The sequence below is a fragment of the Dermacentor andersoni genome, chromosome 1 (assembly GCF_023375885.2).
Source record: "Dermacentor andersoni chromosome 1, qqDerAnde1_hic_scaffold, whole genome shotgun sequence".
NCBI classification, from domain to species: Eukaryota; Metazoa; Arthropoda; class Arachnida; order Ixodida; family Ixodidae; genus Dermacentor; species Dermacentor andersoni.
Window position 1 is genome coordinate 10,114,722 of NC_092814.1, and position 20,874 is coordinate 10,135,595.

Below are 20,874 nucleotides of genomic sequence, written 5' to 3' on the forward strand. Positions count from 1 at the left end.
ATCTCGAACCCAGGCATGCGGCAACCGCTCCTTACGTGAGGACGGGTGAAGGGAGCTTTCACAGTACGCTTGCTTCCTCCATCGGTCCTTCGCTGTAAGGAGACCTCACGCAAGGGTAGGAAGCGCTCGAAGGAAAGGAACGTTTCATTGTTTTGGCCTTGAACTCCGAAATAACAGCAGCGCAGCGCCAATCTTGTGGAAGGGAATCAGTACGGAAAGAGTGTTCAAAAATAATTTCGAAAAAAAGGACATCCCCTCGGCATATCGCTTCAGAAATACCGTCGGTATCCAGTCGGGGGCCACTGGCCTTCTTCGCATCTAAGTTTAGCAGTTGATGAAGCACGCCCTCATGGTGAAACGAAAGATTCTCCCAAGGAAAAGCCCAGGAATAGTTTGTGTCATCTGTGACGTGTTATCTGTATCTCTGTGAAACACCGACTGAAAGAACTCATTGAAACCATTTGCTATCTGTTGCCTGTCTGTCACAAGGTCGCCTTCTATTGTTATCTACTCTATTTTTTTCTTTCTGTGCTCACAAAAAACGCCAAAATTCTTGTGGCGCATTTTTAAGGAAGTTGCCGAGGAGAGTGTCGTTTGTTTCGTTCTGTCACTATCGCGTTAGTTTTTGCATTGAATTTTTCGCCAATTGAATGCATAACATACCTATACTCATTACTAGATCTCTAGAACCGGCCATTCCGCATTATAAGGCGCATTTGATTTTGTCTGCTAAATAAGAACATTTTTCAAGAGGTTGATATCTTATACCTTAGGTTACTGCGAAATCGTAAGACCTGCACACGATAAACAAGATTACGTGAACGAATTATCCATTATCAATAGACTGAATTTTCTTCGAAACCATACCACTAGGTCAACTTCTAACTGCAATTTCACCTTACGAGAATGATGCAACCTGCGCAATGAACAGTTAATTCAGTTTGCAGGTGCGAAAGGATGGAACGAGTTACCGATGCAACCAAAAGTAGCTAGAGATATTAAACTGAGTTGTAAATTATCTTACTTATCAGCGCAAGCAGGATGCTGAAATCTCTTGTTACTGCTGAATGGGCCTGTAATGATAATGCAAATAAGGGTAAGGCGTCCAGACACGGACACAATAGAAGTGGACAACACGAACGCCGACTATCATCTGCAGGAAGCGCTGAGGCGAAAAAAGAGAGAAGAGACAGAACTCATCTGCGCAAGCTCTGGAATGGTAGTATCACGCGTCAATCGGGTACACGTGCCGGTCTATGTGACAGACAACTGTTAAGGCAATTGATCACTTCCTAATGTAAGGTAACGAAGGCTGACTCACGGACGCACTTCCACCATTATTTATATGCCATGCCTCGACCATAAGACGCATGTCTTCATTCCTATGCCTGTACAATATCGCGCATTCATCTAACTCAGGCATGCAGTGACATCTTGGCAGTCTTGGCAATGTAAGGAAAGATTAGAAGGCTATCCACCGGTTAACGACCTTTTATGTTCCACCAGCCTCATTGATACACTGCCCTGTTTGCCTTACATGAAATGGCCACAGCTAAAGGGAACTTTATATACCACACCCACACGACAGTCAGTAAAATTGTTCTTCTTGATGTGCTCCACTAAACAAATCTCTGTTCTTGTTTTCCTTTTCACCTGCTCTTTTTTCCTCTGCACGACAGCGCATATTTTAACTAGCTTATTCGAAGCAGTGAAAACAACATTAACACTATAGCTACTTGCAACTTGTTTGAGCCTGTGCGATACTGAATGAATGTAGGGAACAGCCACTACTCTTTTCTTGCTATTACTCCTTTATGTAATCACGTCCGTTCCACTCTAAACCGACTTCTTTAGGCGTTCAGCCTGTTAGATACGGGACCTTTTCCTGAGCCTACTTCGAGTTCACCAGACCACATCGAATCGCGTCACAGCTAACTGAGGAGCGCAGACGCACATCTACCACGCTCCCGAGGCGCCGCACGTCCAAACAATTTGGCGTCCCCCTCCTCGTGCGCCACAGGTGGAGCTATTCCCGGCTTGACTCTTCCCGAAAGTGTAGCGGGAGCCTGGCACGGTTCCAGGTAATGCAGGTCCCGAGCAAAGCTGTTTTGCAGCACTGAAACGTCGCCCCCATCCGCCTATTGTGACGGCGCTTGCAAGCCGGGAAGGCAATACCGCAGAGAGAAGTAAGCCCTCGGACAATTGGGGCCCAAAGAGCGACTCTCTGCACCGGGTGTGACACAATCGCACGGACGCCTACCATTGGCTGAAAATGACACCTGAGCGGGCTCGCCGATTGGCCGAAAATGGCGTCACCTGAGCGGGCTCGCCGATTGGCCAAACGTGACGTGACTTCGAGACACCGAAGGGCTTAAAAGCCAGAGACCGGGAACAGCGAAGAAGAAAGAGCATTCCTTTATTCATCTCTTTCGAGCTTCTTGCCACGGGCCGCAGCGTCCGACTTGCTGCCGGCCCGTAATGACTTTATGACTGTTAATTTCTTTGCACTCTCACTGTAAATAATGTAAATAAACCTCCAGTTTTCACCTCAAAGTCCTTCTCAAGCTCGGCCAACTCCCGCACCCAACGGCAAGGCCCAATTGTCGGGGGACAACATTTGGAATTGGCCTCCAAATCCAACAACTGGTTGACAGCGGTGGGATCGTCCTCCAACTTCAACAATTCACAGTGGCCACAGCCACGCCAGGATAACCTGCTTTTAGTAGGCGCCGGACCTGTGCATTAAAGCTGGCGCTCATTTTGTGCATGCACGATCTGGTCAGAGGAGACTTAAGGCACGACATGGCAATTATGTTTTTTTTTACTACTTTGGAAGATCTAGGGGAGTACTGCGAACACACGTGATTTTGTTCGAAGACGAAGGAAATGTCTAGAAACTGGATTACGCATCTCTGAGGTTGCCCCTATTCTTAGTTATATTTATATGAGCAAGATTGACAGCTGCTTAGAGAAGGTCTTAGACAATTGTTATTAAGGATTTTCGTTACGCTGATGATTACTTGATTTTCTACAATATGAATAAATTTGATTCCGCTGCTACCTCAGTAAGTGAGCAACTTAAACTCAATGGAGGAGGATTAAAGTTTACCAAGGAATTTCCTCAGAGACGCGTAATACAGTTTCTAGACAGCTTCTTGGTCTTCGAACATAATCACGCGTGTTGGCAATACTCCCCTAGATCTTCGAAGCCATAGTTAAACTTTCAATCCAAGCATTCCAAAAAGTAAAAAAAACGGAATTGCCATGTCGTTCCTTATGTCTCCTCTCACCAGATCGTGCATACACAAAATGAGCGCCACTTTTAATGCACAGGTATGGCGCCTATTAGAAGCAGGTTATCCTAGCGTGGCAGTGGCCACTGTGGCTGCACGCCTGAAGAAGTCGATTTCGAGGGGAATGGACGTGATTACAGAAAGCAGTAATAGCAAGAAAAGAGTAGTGGCTACTCCCTACATTCATTCAGTGTCGCACTGGCTGAAAAAGGTTGCAAGTAGATATTGACACGTGTACTTGTCTTTATCGGGCGACCACGTTTCGCCGCTTAACAACTGTAATCGCACAGCGACGGACGCGCCTGCATGTATCCGACGTTTCTGGAAAGTTATCGATGCTTCTAACCGGCTGTCTGTTGTCGCCGAACCTTGTGTTATCTGATTTCATCGCGTAACGCGAATGGTGTAGAACTTTGTGGAAGGCACGCGGGTCCAAACGATTAGTCTGGAACATTCGACGACTGCTCTATAAAAGCCGACGCGCTTGACCCGATGATCAGATTTTCGACGATCGCCGACAGTGTTCGCCGCTATCGTTGTGCTATAAGTGTAGCCTGTTTTTGTGGGCGCAGGTTCGCCCAATAAAAGTTAGTTTTGTCGTTCACAGTATTGCTACTGTGTTCTTGAACGTCACCACCACGTGACATCTGGTGGAGGTGCTTTTCGTTCATGTACCGCACGCCCCCGACAAGCCGTGATCCAAGCCCGGACCGCAAAGAGAACACCAACGTAGTCCCGGAGCATCGAGCAAGCCGCCGTCTTCAACAGCTGCCCCCGGAGCACGGACTTCTACCTGAGAAGACCAAGAAGATTGTGGACAAGGCAACCCCAATGGCAGCCCCAGCGTCCCCCATCGTGCTGCAGCAGCCCAGGGAACCTCCGACGTTCCGCGGATCAACATTTGAGGACCCGGAAACCTGGCTAGAGACGTATGAGAGGGTCGCTACGTTTAACAGTTGGGACAGCGACGACAAGCTGCGGCATGTCTATTTCGCACTGGAAGACGCCGCCAGGACCTGGTTCGAGAATCGAGAAGCCACCTTAACGACGTGGGACCTGTTCCGAAGCGGCTTCTTGCAAACGTTTACAAGCGTCGTGCGAAAAGAGCGAGCCCAAGCACTACTAGAAACCAGAGTGCAGCTGCCAAACGAGACGATCGCGATCTTCACGGAAGAGATGGCCCGTCTTTTCCGGCACGCCGACCCGGAAATGTCAGAAGAGAAAAAAGTCCGCTTCCTGATGCGGGGCGTCAAGCAAGAACTTTTCGCAGGACTTATTCGTAACCCGCCGAAGACCGTAGCTGACTTTTCGGCAGAGGCATCGACGATCGAGAAAACTCTGGAGATGCGCACCCGGCAATATAACCGCCAGGGGCTCACGCCGCAGTACGCCATCCAAGGACTGGATTCCGGCGACCTTCAGGAGACCATCAGGGCCATTGTGCGCGAAGAACTGCGCAAGGTCCTGCCTTCGTCGCAGCCCCAAGTGGCTTCGATCGCCGACATCGTCAAAGAAGAGGTGCACCGATTGCTTGGAGTTCCCGAGCTGCAACCACAATTACCGCAGCCCCAGCCAGAAGCGATGACATACGCCGCCGTCGCACGCCGTCAAGGTCCCCCTCCGCGACCACGCCAGGGCCCTGCAACGACGCAATTCCGTCGTCCGCCGCCGCCGCCGCCAGCACGCCCACCCGTCGCCCAGCGTACCTACGCGAGGAAGACGGACATTTGGCGAGCCCCCGACCACCGCCCGCTCTGCTATCACTGCGGAGAAGCCGGCCATGTGTATCGCCGATGCCCATACCGGGAGATGGGACTGCGAGGCTTCGCCGTCAACGCACAGCGCCCGAGGGAAGGTGAACGCCCTCGTGACATCGCCGACTACCTCGCCGCTACTCAGTGGAGCCCTCGACGACCGTCCCGTTCGCCGTCACCAGGCCGCTACCTGTCGCCGCAGCGCCGACCACACACTGGCCCAGCCCGAGGCCGGTCCGTCAGCCCATATCCGGAAAACTAAAAGCAGCAACCGATGGAGGTGCGGTTGCTGTTCGTCGAACTGACGAAGATCCTCCGCCGCAGACGAAGACGCCGAAAAGACTATCTCCACGACATAACAACGACGACACAACGCCATCCCGACGAAGTCTGGCAGGAAAGAACACGCTGACGAAAGACCACCTGACGACGCCACGTACCAACCACAGGTCAACGCGACACAGCCGTGATCCGACGCCAAGGCCTAACTGTAACGCAAGACAAAGAACCACCGACCTCGACGTGCTTCTCGACGGCCACGCAGTCACCGCGTTAGTAGACACAGGAGCCGATTACTCCGTCATGAGTGGACCCATCGCAGCCCAATTGAAGAAAGTTAAGACTGCATGGCAAGGCCCGTTAATTCGGACCGCTGGAGGACACTTCATCACGCCGAGTGGGATCTGCACGGCATGAATTACCATTCATGACCGGACTTACCCTGCCACCTTCGTTATCCTGCAACAGTGTTCACGAGACGTCATTCTCGGCATGGACTTCCTGAACCAACACGGCCCAATCATCGACCTGAAGTCGAAGTCAATAACGCTGTCGGAAGATCAAGCGATACCGCCGGAGAGCCCTCGTAGTCACCACGCCTTGAGTGTGCTCGAAGATCAAGTGAGCATCCCGCCTCGCTCCAGCATTGTTATTTCGGTCGGCACCGAAACACCCGCTGACGTAGAAGGCGTCATCGAAGGCGACCAACGTCTACTGCTCGACCGTGAAATTTGCGTGGCAAGAGGGATCGCTCGACTGCACGGAGGAAGCACGAAAGTGTTGCTGACAAACTTCAGCCAGGAGTTCAAGCACATCAACAAGGACACGACGATCGCATACATCGAGGACATTCAGAAAACCAGCGATGCGTTTGTCCTCTCCGATTCTGTCGCATCTACCCCGACGACCGTAGTTCCCGAGCCAGACTTCGACATAAATCCAAGTCTCCCCATGATTAAGCAGCAACAGCTCAGAAGTCTGCTTCGACGATACAAAGACTGCTTTTCGACGTCGTCGAGGATTCGACAAACACCAGTCGCAAAGCATCGCATAATAACCGAAGAGTGCGCTCGACCACTCCGCCAGAGCCCTTACCGAGTTTCGACGCGAGAACGCGAAGCTATAAGACAACAAGTCGATGAAATGCTGCGCGACGACATCATCCAGCCGTCGAAAAGCCCGTGGGCGTCTCCAGTTGTTTTAGTGAAGAAAAAGGACGGAACTCTACGTTTCTGCGTCGATTATCGTCGACTGAACAAAATCACGAAGAAAGACGTATACCCCCTCCCACGGATAGACGACGCATTAGATCGGCTCTGCAATGCAAAATACTTCTCGTCAATGGACCTCAAGTCTGGCTACTGGCAAATAGAAGTCGACGAAAGAGATCGCGAAAAGACCGCCATCATCACGCCAGACGGCCTCTATGAGTTCAAGGTTATGCCATTTGGACTGTGCTCGGCGCCTGCAACGTTCCAGCGCGTTATGGACACGGTTTTAGCAGGATTGAAGTGGCAGACCTGTCTTGTTTACTTGGATGACGTCGTCGTCTTCGCCGGAAATTTCGACGATCACCTTAAGCGGCTTGGGACGGTATTAGAGGTCATCAAGTCATCAGGGCTCACTCTGAAGCCGGAAAAGTGTCGCTTCGCTTATGATGAGCTTTTATTCCTAGGCCACGTCATCAGCAAATCTGGAGTACGCCCCGACCCGCAGAAGACAGCTGCCATCGCAAAGTTCCCGCAGCCAATCGGCAAGAAGGCAGTGCGCAGATTCCTTGGCATGTGTGCCTACTATAGGCGCTTTGTCAAGGATTTTTCACGCATCGCGGAGCCGCTAACACATCTAACGAAATGTGATGTGGAGTTCAAGTGGGAAACGCCGCAGGCCGACGCATTTCAAGAACTGAAATGACGCACGCATGTAGTCTCCGCCGGTACTTGCACACTTCGACGAAGACGCCGATACTGAAATCCACACTGACGCCAGTAGCCTAGGCCTCGGTGCCGTCCTAGTCCAGAGAAAAGATGGACATGAACACGTGATAGCTTACGCTAGCCGGTCGCTGTCAAAAGCGGAAGGCAATTATTCTACAACCGAAAAGGAATGCCTCGCCATCATTTGGGCTACAGCGAAATTTCGCCCTTACCTCTATGGCAGGCCATTCAAAGTGGTCAGCGACCATCACGCGTTGTGTTGGCTAGCTAACTTAAAGGACCCTTCAGGACGGCTGGCGCGGTGGAGCCTCAGACTACAAGAATACGACATCACTGTAACATACAAGTCCGGAAGAAAACACTCAGATGCCGATTGCCTATCCCGCGCCCCCATTGACCCACCGCCGCAAGATGACGAGGATGACGACGCCTTCCTTGGCATCATCATCATCATCATCATCAGCCTGATTACGCCCACTGCAGGGCAAAGGCCTCTCCCATACTTCTCCAACTACCCCGGTCATGTACTAATTGTGGCCATGTTGACCCTCCAAACTTCCTAATCTCATCTGCCCACCTAACTTTCTGTCGCCCCCTGCTACGCTTCCCTTCCCTCGGAATCCAGTCCGTAACCCTTAATGACCATCGGTTATCTTCCCTCCTCATTACATGTCCTGCCCATGCCCATTTCTTTTTCTTGATTTCAACTAAGATGTCATTAACGCGCGTTTGTTCCCTCACCCAATCTGCTCTTTTCTTATCCCTTAACGTTACACCTATCATTCTTCTTTCCATAGCTCGTTGCGTCGTCCTCAATTTAAGTAGAACCCTTTTCGTAAGCCTCCAGGTTTCTGCCCCGTACGTGAGTACTGGTAAGACACAGCTGTTATACACTTTTCTCTTGAGGGATAATGGCAACCTGCTGTTCATGATCTGCGAATGCCTGCCAAACGCACCCCAGCCCATTCTTATTCTTCTGATTATTTCACTCTCATGATCTGGATCAGCAGTCACTACCTGACCTAAGTAGATGTATTCTCTTACCACTTCCAGTGCCTCGCTACCTATCGTAAACTGCTGTTCCCTTCCGAGACTGTTAAACATTACTTTAGTTTTCTGCAGATTCATTTTTAGTCCCACCCTTCTGCTCTGCCTCTCCAGATCAGTGAGCATGCATTGCAGTTGGTCCCCTGAGTTACTAAGCAAGGCAATATCATCAGCGAAGCGCAAGTTACTAAGGTATTCTCCATTTACTCTTATCCCCAATTCTTCCCAATCCAGCTCTCTGAATACCTCCTGTAAACACGCTGTGAATAGCATTGGAGAGATCGTATCTCCCTGCCTGACGCCTTTCTTTATTGGGATTTTGTTGCTTTCTTTATGGAGGAGTACAGTGGCTGTGGAGCCGCTATAGATATCTTTCAGTATTTTTACATACGGCTCGTCTACACCCTGATTCCGCAATGCCTCCATGACTGCTGAGGTTTCGACTGAATCAAACGCTTTCTCGTAATCAATGAAAGCTATATATAATGGTTGGTTATATTCCGCACATTTCTCTATCACCTGATTGATAGTGTGAATATGATCTATTGTTGAGTAGCCTTTACGGAATCCTGCCTGGTCCTTTGGTTGACGGAAGTCTAAGGTGTTCCGGATTCTATTTGCAATTACCTTAGTAAATACTTTGTAGGCAACGGACAGTAAGCTGATCGGTCTATAATTTTTCAAGTCTTTGGCGTCGCCTTTCTTATGGATTAGGATTATGTTAGCGTTCTTCCAAGATTCCGGTACGCTCGAGGTTATGAGGCATCGCGTATACAGGGTGGCCAGTTTCTCTAGAACAATCTGCCCACCGTCCTTTAGCAAATCTGCTGTTACCTGATCCTCCCCAGCTGCCTTCCCCCTTTGTATAGCTCCCAAGGCTTTCTTTACTTCTTCCGGCGTTACTTCTGGGATATCGAATTCCTCTAGATTATTCTCTCTTCCATTATCATCGTGGGTGCCACTCGTACTGTATAAATCTCTATAGAACTCCTCAGCCACTTGAACTATCTCATCCATATTAGTAATGATATTGCCGGCTTTGTCTCTTAGCGCATACATCTGATTCTTGCCAATTCCTAGTTTCTTCTTGACTGCTTTTAGGCTTCCTCCGTTCCTGAGAGCTTGTTCAATTCTATCCATGTTATACTTCCTTATGTCAGCTGTCTTACGCTTGTTGATTAACTTCGAAAGTTCTGCCAGTTCTATTCTAGCTGTAGGGTTAGAGGCTTTCATACATTGGCGTTTCTTGATCAGATCTTTCGTCTCCTGCGATAGCTTACTGGTATCCTGTCTAACGGAGTTACCACCGACTTCTATTGCACACTCCTTAATGATGCCCACAAGATTGTCGTTCATTGCTTCAACACTAAGGTCCTCTTCGTGACTTAAAGCCGAATACCTGTTCTGTAGCTTGATCTGGAATTCCTCTATTTTCCCTCTTAGCGCTAACTCATTGATCGGCTTCTTATGTACCAGTTTCCTCCGTTCCCTCCTCAGGTCTAGGCTAATTCGAGTTCTTACCATCCTGTGGTCACTGCAGCGCACCTTACCGAGCACGTCCACATCTTGTATGATGCCAGGGTTAGCGCAGAGTATGAAATCTATTTCATTTCTAGTCTCGCCGTTCGGGCTCCTCCATGTCCACTTTCGGTTATTCCGCTTGCGGAAGAAGGTATTCATTATCCTCATATTATTCTGTTCTGCAAACTCTACTAATACCTCCCCCCTGCTATTCCTAGTGCCTATGCCATATTCCCCCACTGCCTTGTCTCCAGCATGCTTCTTGCCTACCTTGGCATTGAAATCGCCCATCAGTATAGTGTATTTTGTTTTCACTCTACCCATCGCCGATTCCACGTCTTCGTAGAAGCTTTCGACTTCCTGGTCATCATGACTGGATGTAGGGGCGTAGACCTGTACAACCTTCATTTTGTACCTCTTATTAAGTTTCACAACAAGACATGCCACCCTCTCGTTAATGCTATAGAATTCCTGTATGTTACCAGCTATATTCTTATTAATCAGGAATCCGACTCCTAGTTCTCGCCTCTCCGCTAAGCCCCGGTAGCACAGGACGTGCCCGCTCCTTAACACTGTATATGCTTCTTTTGGCCTCCTAACTTCACTGAGCCCTATTATATCCCATTTACTGCCCTCTAATTCTTCCAATAGCACTGCTAGACTCGCCTCACTAGATAATGTTCTTGCGTTAAACGTTGCCAGGTTCATATTCCAATGGCGGCCTGTCCGTGGCATAGTAAGCGCGGAAGACTTCGCCGAACAACAACGAGGGGACCCGGAGATAAAAGCCCTAGTCGAGTATTTGGAAGGGCACACCGACGTTGTCCCTAGGGCATTTAAGCGTGGATTATCTTCGTTCACGCTACAAAACAACCTGCTCGTGAAGAAGAATTTCTCACCAGTCCGCGCCAGCTACCTTCTTGTTGTACCGTGAGCGCTGCGTCCAGAAGTACTGCACGCCCTACACGACGATCCAACCGCTGGGCACCTTGGATTCTCCCGGACGCTGTCGAGGATACAGGAAAGGTATTACTGGCCGCGTCTGACCACCGACGTCCCTCGTTACGTCAAGACATGCAGAGATTGTCAACGACGCAAGACACCATCGACAAGGCCAGCTGGAGTACTACAGCCGATCGAACCTCCTCGCCGACCATTCCAGCAGATTGGGATGGATTTGTTGGGGCCGTTTCCGATGTCAACATCCGGGAATAAGTGGATCGTCGTGGCGACGGACTATCTCACCCGCTTTGCTGAAACTAAAGCTCTACCAAAAGGCAGCGCAGCCGAAGTGGCGAAATTTTTCGTCGAAAACATCCTGCTGCGACATGGTGCCCCAGAAGTCCTCATCACCGACAGAGGAACGGCTTTTACAGCAGAACTCACCCAAGCCATTCTGCAGTACAGCCAGACAAGCCACAGGAGGACAACTGCGTACCATCCGCAGACGAATGGTCTCACGGAGCGCCTGAACAAGACCCTCGCCGACATGCTAGCAATGTACGTCGACGTTGAACACAAGACGTGGGACGCGGTCCCGCCGTACGTAACCTTTGCGTACAACACGGCGGTGCAAGAAACAACACAGATCACGCCGTTCAAGCTGGTCTACGGCAGGAACCCGACGACGACGCTTGACGCCATGCTGCCGCACGTAACTGACGAAGAGAATGTTGACGTCGCTAGCTATCTCCAGCGCGCCGAAGAAGCCCGACAGCTCGCCCGCCTGCGAATCAAGAGCCAGCAGAGGACCGACAGCCGACACTACAACCTCCGACGACGCTTCGTCGAGTACCAGCCTGGCGACCGTGTTTGGGTCTGGACCCCGATACGCCGACGAGGACTCAGTGAGAAGCTACTCCGACGCTATTTCGGACCCTACAAGGTCATCCGACGTATTGGCGCTCTGGACTATGAGGTCGTGCCAGACGGCATTTCGCATTCACAGCGGCGCCGCGCACGATCTGAAGTGGTCCACGTGGTGCGCCTTAAACCCTTTTACGGACGCTGACGAACTTCGTCATTTTTGTTCTTTTCTTTGCTGCGAGTGCTTTTGTTTATTAACTTCGTTTGTTTGCAGCATCGGGTCGATGCTTTTTAAGAGGGGGGTATTGACACGTGTACTTATCTTTATCGGGCGACCACGTTTCGCCGCTTAACAACTGTAATCGCACAGCGACGGACGCGCCTGCATGTATCCGACGTTTCTGGAAAGTTATCGATGCTTCTACCCGGCTGTCTGTTGTCGCCGAACCTTGTGTTATCTGATTTCATCGCGTAACGCGAATGGTGTAGAACTTTGTGGAAGGCACGCGGGTCCAAACGATTAGTCTGGAACATTCGACGACTGCTATATAAAAGCCGACGCGCTTGACCCGCTGATCAGATTTTCGACGATCGCCGACAGTGTTCGCCGCTATCGTTGTGCTATAAGTGTAGCCTGTTTTTGCGGGCACAGGTTCGCCCAATAAAAGTTAGTTTTGTCGTTCACAGTATTGCTACTGTGTTCTTGAACGTCACCACCACGTGACAATATGGTGTTAATGTTGTTTTCACTGCTCCCAATAAGCTAGGTAAAATCTGCGCTGCCGTGCAGACGAAAAAGGAGCAGGTGAAAGGAAAGAAAGAACACATATTTGTTGAGTGAAGCACATCAAGAACAACAATTTTACTGACTGTCGTATGGGTCTGGTATATAAAGTTCCCTTTAGCTGTGGCCATTTCTAAGTAGGGCAAACAAACGGGGCGGTGTATCAATCAGAGGCTAATGGAACATAAAAGGTCGCTAACCGGTGGTTCGCCTTCTAGTCTTTCCTTACATTGCCAAGACGGCCAAAATTGTAACTGCACGCCTGAGTTAGATGAATGCGCGATATTGTACAGGCATAGGAATGAAGACACGCGTCTTATGGTCGAGGCATGGCATATCAATGATGGTGGAACTGCGTGCGTGAGTCAGCCTTCGATTACCTTACGTAAAGAAGACATCAATTGCCTTAACAGTTATCGCTCACGTAGACCGGCACGTGTACCCGATTGACACGTGGTGCTACCATTCCAGAGCATGCGCAGCTGAGTTTTGTGTTTTTTTTTTCCGCTTCGCCGTAGTGCTTCGTTTAGTTGATAGTCGGCGTTCGTGTAGTCCACTTCTGCTCTCTTGTGTCCGTCGCAGCACGCATCTTTTTTGCCTTATGAATCCTTGCGAGGAAGCTCAGCTTTCTGTCGTTCTAAGGTCCTCTAACGTAATTTCTTTTCTTTTTTTGTGTAACGTTGATTTAAAATATTGTTGTTGCTGGTGTATTAACCTTATAAATGCAACACATATGAACTTACGGCTGTTGTTACCATGTGTTCTCGTGTGTTTTTAAGTAGCACTTCATATTGACATGTGCAGACATATTTTATCTGAATGCTGTTTTGTGGTTCCGCCTTGCCCATAACGTGCAGGCATTGTTGGCTTTGGGCTTACAACTATCCTTGAAGCTATGGGTCCAAAGAGTGCTTCGTACATTTCTTTTGCTTTCTTGAATAAAGTGTGTACTCCTCCCCCGTCCTCCCAAGATATGTTAAGATGTAGTTCCATTCAGACCGCAAAAAACAGCAGAGCGCAAAGGCAACGGAAACTCTTTATTTAGCAGCCTAAAGCGTAGAGCCTATGGGCACCCTGAATCAAGCGTGACACAAGCTTTGGCCTCCAAGGCGTTGCTTGGCAGGCAGCAGGTTAAACAAAAATTTTAGTTTGGAAGCGTCGCCTTGTTGGATGCCGAGGTACACATTTTCCACATCATTGCTAAATTCAAGTTTACACATTTCGTTCTCCGAGAGTGAAACATGGCCCAACTGTAGCTATGCAACCAAGTGAAGTTTTTCGATGCCAAAGCGCACAAAAAGTAGCCCAGCTTCGCTAATAATAGCTGCTCACGCAATGATGATTGTGGGGGCACGGAAGACAAAATACTCGAATACAAAGAGAAAGAGAGAGCGATGAAATAGATCAGGCGCCATGGGAAGGCCGTCAACATTAAGATTATGTGATTATGCGGGACTTGGTCGTAATTGCAGCGGTGTCTCCCTGGAAGCAGTTCTATACAGTACGATCCAGAAGGGCCCGTGTTTTTCTTGTTTCTGCGGGAAAGGGTTTAGGTTTACTTGGTAATTTGCTCCTCGTGAGATAATTTCGCATACTAAAATAAGCAGATCCAATAGTCATGTTCATTTGTACAATTTTCCTGGCATCCATCCTATGCAATGTGTAATCGCATGAAATGTTTATGTTTATCCACCGCTAAGGTCACAATTTTATCACGCAGTTTTTATGCTTATGCACTGGATCGTTCCCAAACAAATCTGAAATGCCAACTCCAAATCAGGTGAATGCATAATTAGAAATATACGCAGCGCCGTCACAGAGACGAAGGCGATGCTCATTGAGGGAAGAATGGTGATGACAGGTGCATGCAAAGTACGACACGTATCAAGCAGCATTTAGGGATTCTGTACCTCTTGCTTTACAGTGGGACATACCTATTATGGACGATTGGCCAATAATGGGCACGCCGCTAGCGATACATACCGAATGGCTAAATCAAAGAAGGTGAAGTAAATCAAAGAATCTGCTAAATCTATCTATTAACACTTAGGCGTGCATTAGAGATATAAGATATATAGAACACACACAAAAGAAGGACACATAGAAGACAACACGGGCGGCACTTCCAACTGATTTAGTTTGGGCGGTGACCCATGAATACACATACACGCATGCACAGGCTGTTCACCAACCTACGTTATCCGGCGGTCAAACAATCTCGTTTCAGATTTGTAGAGTAAGATAGATGTAAGTGGCACCGATTACATGCACAGCGTGTGTACCCACTAACGCATACAATGTATCCTACCAATCATGAAAATTACATCGTGGGGCGTGCCGACTGAAGAATGTTACTCTTTAAAACAATAAAAATCTTTACAACAATTTTATACGCTTGCACCATTTTGTGGTATGGAACCATTTTTATTTTTTTGGTTCAGCCACATTCCAAAAATGATGATTCGCGTGCAGTTCGTGCCAAAATACGCGTACATGGTCACAGGGCAGCGTCAAAGAGTTCATCCACGCCTTGCACGAGGTCGTGGGATCGTGTCCTGGCCACGGCGGCCGCATTTCAACGGGGGCGAAACGCGAAAAGACCACGTTAAAAAATCCTAGGTGGTCCAAATTTCCCGAGTCCCCCACTACGGCATGCCTGATAATCAGATCGCGGGTTTGGCACGTAAGATCGCATAATTTAATGAATTAACGAAACCACGCCTTGTTCGAACAGAGGCCGACGAGATGCCATTTGTAGAAACCGACTAAGCTAAACAATGTTGTGCGATAGAATTGTGACATGCACAGTATTGTGACAATTGTGACATGCATGTAAAGCCGGCAAGCGAGTGCTTGCCGGCTTTACAATTTATAAGAATCTCTGCAAACTTGCGGAAATCTGAGTGAAATAGCTAGTATATGCTTGCATTTTAGAATCTTTGCCGGTCCATTTACGTATTTGTACTAGACTGTAACTAGCCCTGATATACTCCTACATAGAACAGCTGATGTTTATCAGTTAACAGCGCTATCTGAAACACAGATAGCTTGTCACATACGTGAAACTTGTCGGTGACTCAATGTCAAAATGAAACGTTTTCCAGGGTAATACTTCTCAGTTATACAGGAAAAATATTGTCACTTCAATTAGGTATCTTTATTGCAATGAATGCACCAAAAGAAAGCCCCCTTTCGAGGCATCTGAACACTTAGCTGTAAAACTTTGCCTTAGTAGAGCGAACCACGATGGGCTTGCAAAATGGGCTCACCTCTGGAAAGCGATCACCTCGGTACCGCAGAAGCCAGAGGTGGTGCTATTGAAGAGGCGGTCGAGCTGCGTGCGGAGATAGTGGTGAGAAATGGCAGCAGCCGACACGTCTACTCACCTTGGCACGGTACGCATCCGCTTTGTGCACGAAGTCTTCAGCCAGGCTGTTCGACAGACTGTCGCTGAACTTGTCCCCTTCAAGCACCGTGAATGCCCCCCGGTAGACGCGCTCTGCGCACACTTCAATTACTGCTTTATCCGCTACCAATTGCATGCAAAGTGGCATGATAGGTTCTCTTTCTGACAAAACGGCTAACTCAACAGCTCGAGCATGGGTCACTTAAATTTAGTATCAGTTCATTTCAACATGACATTTCAGAGCACGAGGGGCGGCGATTAAAAATTTACCGGCACCTGAACGCCAATATCTTAAGACGCCAGTCATAAAAACACTGAAGAAATATGAAGGTTATCCCATTTCATCGCCGCGGACATCTAGAATATTCACTACATGTTGAGCTGAACCATCTTTAAAATCGATCAGAGGGGGTTTCTTGCTAAAACCGCAGATCACACGAATATATTGTATTATTATCGCCCATACATCTGCAACCAAAGCAACCATGCGCCTTGCTTTCGTATCTCTGTGCAGAGGAAAGAAGCCACTACGTGATCTTGCACGTGTCGCCTGCATAACCGTTCAAAAGAGTTGACTCTTTCGAACGACTCTGGAGGGAACAGGCACGCCGAGTGGAGGAGCCTTCTCAGCGCAGCAGGAGCAGCGTGCCAAAGCGATATTTGGCATTTCACTCATCTTTTTGTTGGGGTGCTCCGAGCAATCTTTATAGATTATTTTTCATGATTTTCAGTTTCCAAGGCTTTTTTGATTATATATAAGTCGCTAAAGAATAATTGTATTTTTTTCCACAACTAGGGTTGCATTGTACTGCGCCTTGTTAGTACGAGATAAGTTGGTACTAGGGGGAACATACGCGTGTTCTCAGTGCAAGCGCGCTTACGCGTTGTACGCGAAGCGAACGGAGCAGCTTTTATCTGTAGGATGTGTGTGCTAGGGTCGCGGCTAGACCGTCTGGAGCGGGAGAAGCATCAGCTAGCTAAGCGGATTGGAAAGCTAGAAACGGAAGAGCAAAGATAAGCAGAGGAAGGAAGTACAAGCTAGACAACGTAGAAATCATGCTGAGGGACACCATTTCGCAAAGCAATGGTGAACGCTTCGATGCGAGCATCGCGAACGGCGCTGGCTCAAAGCGAAAGCAGTGGTGTCAATGGTGGCGGCGAAGGGGCTGACGTGCCGCCGCGGAAGAACGCAAAGGGCCTCACGTGCAGCGTCGCGGAGCTTCGAATTGTCGTGGTTGGCGACACGCATCAAGTAGAACCGGCGACAAGTGCAGGCGAACGAGTTAGCGCGCTTCCGGGAAAGGGCGGTGATAGCGAAGGCCAAGGAACGCATGCGGCACACAGTGGAGGAGAGGCACATAGTGGTGGTAATGGGCGGAAGTGTTCGGCCTACTGCAAAGACGAGGATCAGGGATCACGAAGCTAGGAGCCAACGGGGTCAGCGGCCTGCGGGTTGTTTCAAAGGAAGTAGAATTGCAGTGTGCACGATGCGAGAAGTTGGAAGGCAGAGGTATGCAAATCAAAGGGCCTGCATTGAAAAGGGCAATTTTGGTGCTAGCTAAAGCAATGAATTCTGCGGTCATTGACCTTAACCGAGAAGTGTATCGAGCAGGCCGTGAAGGCGCTTTCATGCGTGACGATATATACAGGGTGTTTCAGCGAACACATTCAAAAATATTTTAACGTTGCCTGTGGCTGATACCACAATTCTACTTCATGAGCTGCTCTACTCGAAGCGGCGGACAATACTTGCACAAAAAATTGAGATGCAAAATCAGCTTTTTAATAAAAATTCACTAATTAAGCTTTTAACTAATTACATTACGGCCCATATTGCAATTTACATATTATAGCCGTGGAGTTCGCAAGGCGGATCCACTTCGAACAAATTTTCATGATGACACCAGTTTCGAGATATAAATTCCCGAAGTTTGCGGAGAAATGTATTGGCGTTCCAGTCAATGCCTTAAGAAAACGTTGTTTCATGCACTGAAGCACACAAGTAACTGATCACGTAAGCTACACTAAAACGAAGATAGCCCAATCTATTGGAATGATTGGTACTCATGACAAAAACGTCATCCAACCAGACACCATTGTTCGTAGCGACGTGTCAGCCAATGACAGTAACAGTACCAAAGAAGGTGTTTTGACCTTATATTGAAACTCAAAATTAATAGGTCCCCTGGGCCTGACAGCATTCCGAACTTGTTTTTGATGCGATACTCATTATGGACCTGTCGTTACCTTACTGACCTATTTCGCAAGTCCCTCGCATCTTTTACAGTACCCTCATCCTAGAAAATCGCTCAATTTCTTCCTTTATTCAACACCGCAGACAAACACATTATATCTAATCATAGACCAATTTCCTTAACCTCTGATTCGTGTAAAATGTTCGATAATATAATTTACAAACACATTACGGAATACCTTGAGTCACATAATTTACTAATGCCCAGCACGACATCAGACGCCGATTCAGCCCATTCGCTAAGCATAAATCCTACCAAAACGTCTTTTATGCTTTTTCATTCGAATCATAGGATACGAGAATTCATTCCCACTGTCAACCTAAACTCTCTTAACATAAGTGCAGTTAATGAATGCTCATTTCCTGGAATAATTCTTGACTCAAACTTAAAAATCACGAAGCATATCGCCTATTTGAAGCGTAAAATTTCTCCCGGTATTAGAATTTTACGTAAATCTAGATATTATTTTAGCAGACTAACATTGCTGACCTTGTATTATTCTTTGATTCACAGCCATCTCAATTATTGCCTGACAGCATGGGGTAACACATATCCAACTGATACAGCACCACTACAGCATTTGCAGAATCAAGCTATCCGGATATTGTCGTTCAGCCCATTCTACTGCAGTGCTTCTGATATGCTTCTCAACCACAGAATACTTTCAGTAAAAAAACTTGTTAAAGATAAGTTAGCCGTAATGTTATTTAAGGTATTACGTAATCCTCCTCCAGTAAATATATTTTCTGCGGCTACTTTAGTTAACTTGAACCGCACAAGGTTTGCAACTAACAACAATTTCTTAATGCCACTAACACATACTAATTAAGGAAAACAATCTGGATATTTCGCAGCATTATCCACTTGGAACAGCCTCCCACTAGATGTCAAGCGCTCTTCGCCTTTAGGTTTCTTCAAGAAAACATTATTCACTCTTCCACTAGACAGTCAAAATAATCCACATGTCTAAGCTATTCACTTCACTACTGCTCATTTCCTTTCCGTTTTTCCTTTTCTCTTTAGTTTTTTTCTCAATTATAGCCTTTATAAGTAGTTTGGTTTGTTCTGTTGCGAATACCTTAAACTACTGTTTTAATTGTACGACTAGCTATCGACTGTATATTACTTTACAGTACTACAATTTGTACCTAATTTTCCCGTATAGTCTTCCTCATAGTGACTACTGTATTGCTGTTTTATGCTTTGTATTTCCTCTAATGTATATATTTTCTGACAGGAGGTCCCCTTTCAGCCACATGCTCTGGGACCTCCTTCTGTATATTTGTGTAAACATGTGTGTCTCCTCCTTATTGAAGGAATAAACTAAACTGAAACACAGCTAAGTGAATTTACGCATGGCATTTGTATTAACCTCGATGAGTGTGCGTAAGTTGACACAATCATAATTGACTTCTGAAAGGTATTCCATACAGTCATTCATTCGAAATTGGTGTATAAACTTGACGCCATCTTTAACAATCCCCACCTTCTGAGATGAATTTCTAGTTTTGTTTCCCATCGATCCCAATTTGTGTCCTTTAACAGAGCGAATGCCATGGTGGCAGCACTGCTATCAGAAGTGCGACAAGGTTCCGTCTTGGGTCCGCTCCTTTTCTCGATCTTTATAAATGATTTGTCTCATCACATACGCTAAATTTAGGTTTGTATGCTGATGATTGCGTAATATATCATAAAGTTTCCTGCTTTGCGACCATTTACACCTTCAAACAACACTTTCAAATTTTAGCTCTTGGTGCGCTACCTGCAAATGACATCCGTAAAACCTCCCTTATGACTTTCACTAATTAAACGCCGCCATCTGTTTTTTCATACAAAATTAATAATACTCCCAATCAGAGCGTTAGTGAATATAAATACCTTAGTCTTGTTTTTACACATAGTATGTGTTGGTACGAATTTTTCTTCAACTGCGAGGCCTTTCTTTCGAGGAACCCACATGGGTTTCCTTTGTAGCAGTTGCTACGATTCCGTGGATGTCTCATTTTCCATCTATTAATTACTGCTCTCCATCTTGCGGGTGTTTGCAGAAGTATTACGTCAAACTCCTACCTTTCCTTCGAGTTAATCATCAGTTCGACTTCGCCCTGCCATCTGCTAACCACCTGGTTGGCTCACGTTGTAGAGAGGCTGCCTTGGAAAAGCGGTGGTCCCAGGTTCGGGTCCTGGACTAAAACGAATTTTCCTTCAACAGTGAGGCCTTTCTTTCGAGGAATCCGATGGGTTTTCTTTGTAGCAATTCGAACGATTGGGTGGATGTTTAATTCTCCCTTTGTTAATTACTTCTCTATACCTTGCGGTTGTCTGCAGAAGTATTACGTCAAACTCCAGCCTTTCCTTCGAGTTGTTGAGAAGTTCGACACCGCCCTGGTATCTGCTAGCCGCCTGGTTAGCTCAGATGGTAGAGGGGCTGCCCCGGAAAGGCGGAGGTCCCGGACCAAGGTGAATTTTTCTTCAACTGCGAAACATTTCATTCGAGGAACCCGTATGCGTTTCCTTCGTAGCAATTTCTACGATTCGGTGGATCTGTCATTTTCCTATTGTTATTCTCTCCACCTTGCGGGTGTCTGCAGAAGTATTACGTCGAACCCCTGCCTTTGTTTCGAGTTATTGGTAAGTTCGATTTCACCCTGCCGTCTGCTAGCCGCCTGGTTAGCTCAGGTGGTAGAGCGACTGCCCCGGAAAAGCGATGGCCCCGGGTTCAGGTCCCGGACCAGGACGAATTTTTCTTCAACTGCGAGGCCTTTCTTTCGAGGAACCCGTATGGGGTTCCT

At 47.6% G+C, this 20,874-nt stretch overlaps 1 protein-coding gene across 2 annotated transcripts in view; it reads right to left on the reverse strand.

Moving 5' to 3' along the window:
- LOC126545730 (uncharacterized) overlaps positions 1 to 20,874 on the reverse strand; it is a 984,485-nt gene that overhangs the window by 716,229 nt on the left and 247,382 nt on the right. Inside the window, exons 4-5 of one of the 2 annotated variants that reach the window (XM_050193681.3) lie at positions 15,808 to 15,920; positions 15,691 to 15,755 (exon numbers count right to left, since the gene is read on the reverse strand). The exons of the other annotated variant lie outside the window; for it this stretch is intronic. Of the exons in view, the coding sequence (XP_050049638.2) occupies positions 15,691 to 15,755; positions 15,808 to 15,920 (178 nt within the window). The remainder of the gene's footprint in view (positions 1 to 15,690; positions 15,756 to 15,807; positions 15,921 to 20,874) is intronic. 2 annotated transcript variants of the gene reach the window in all.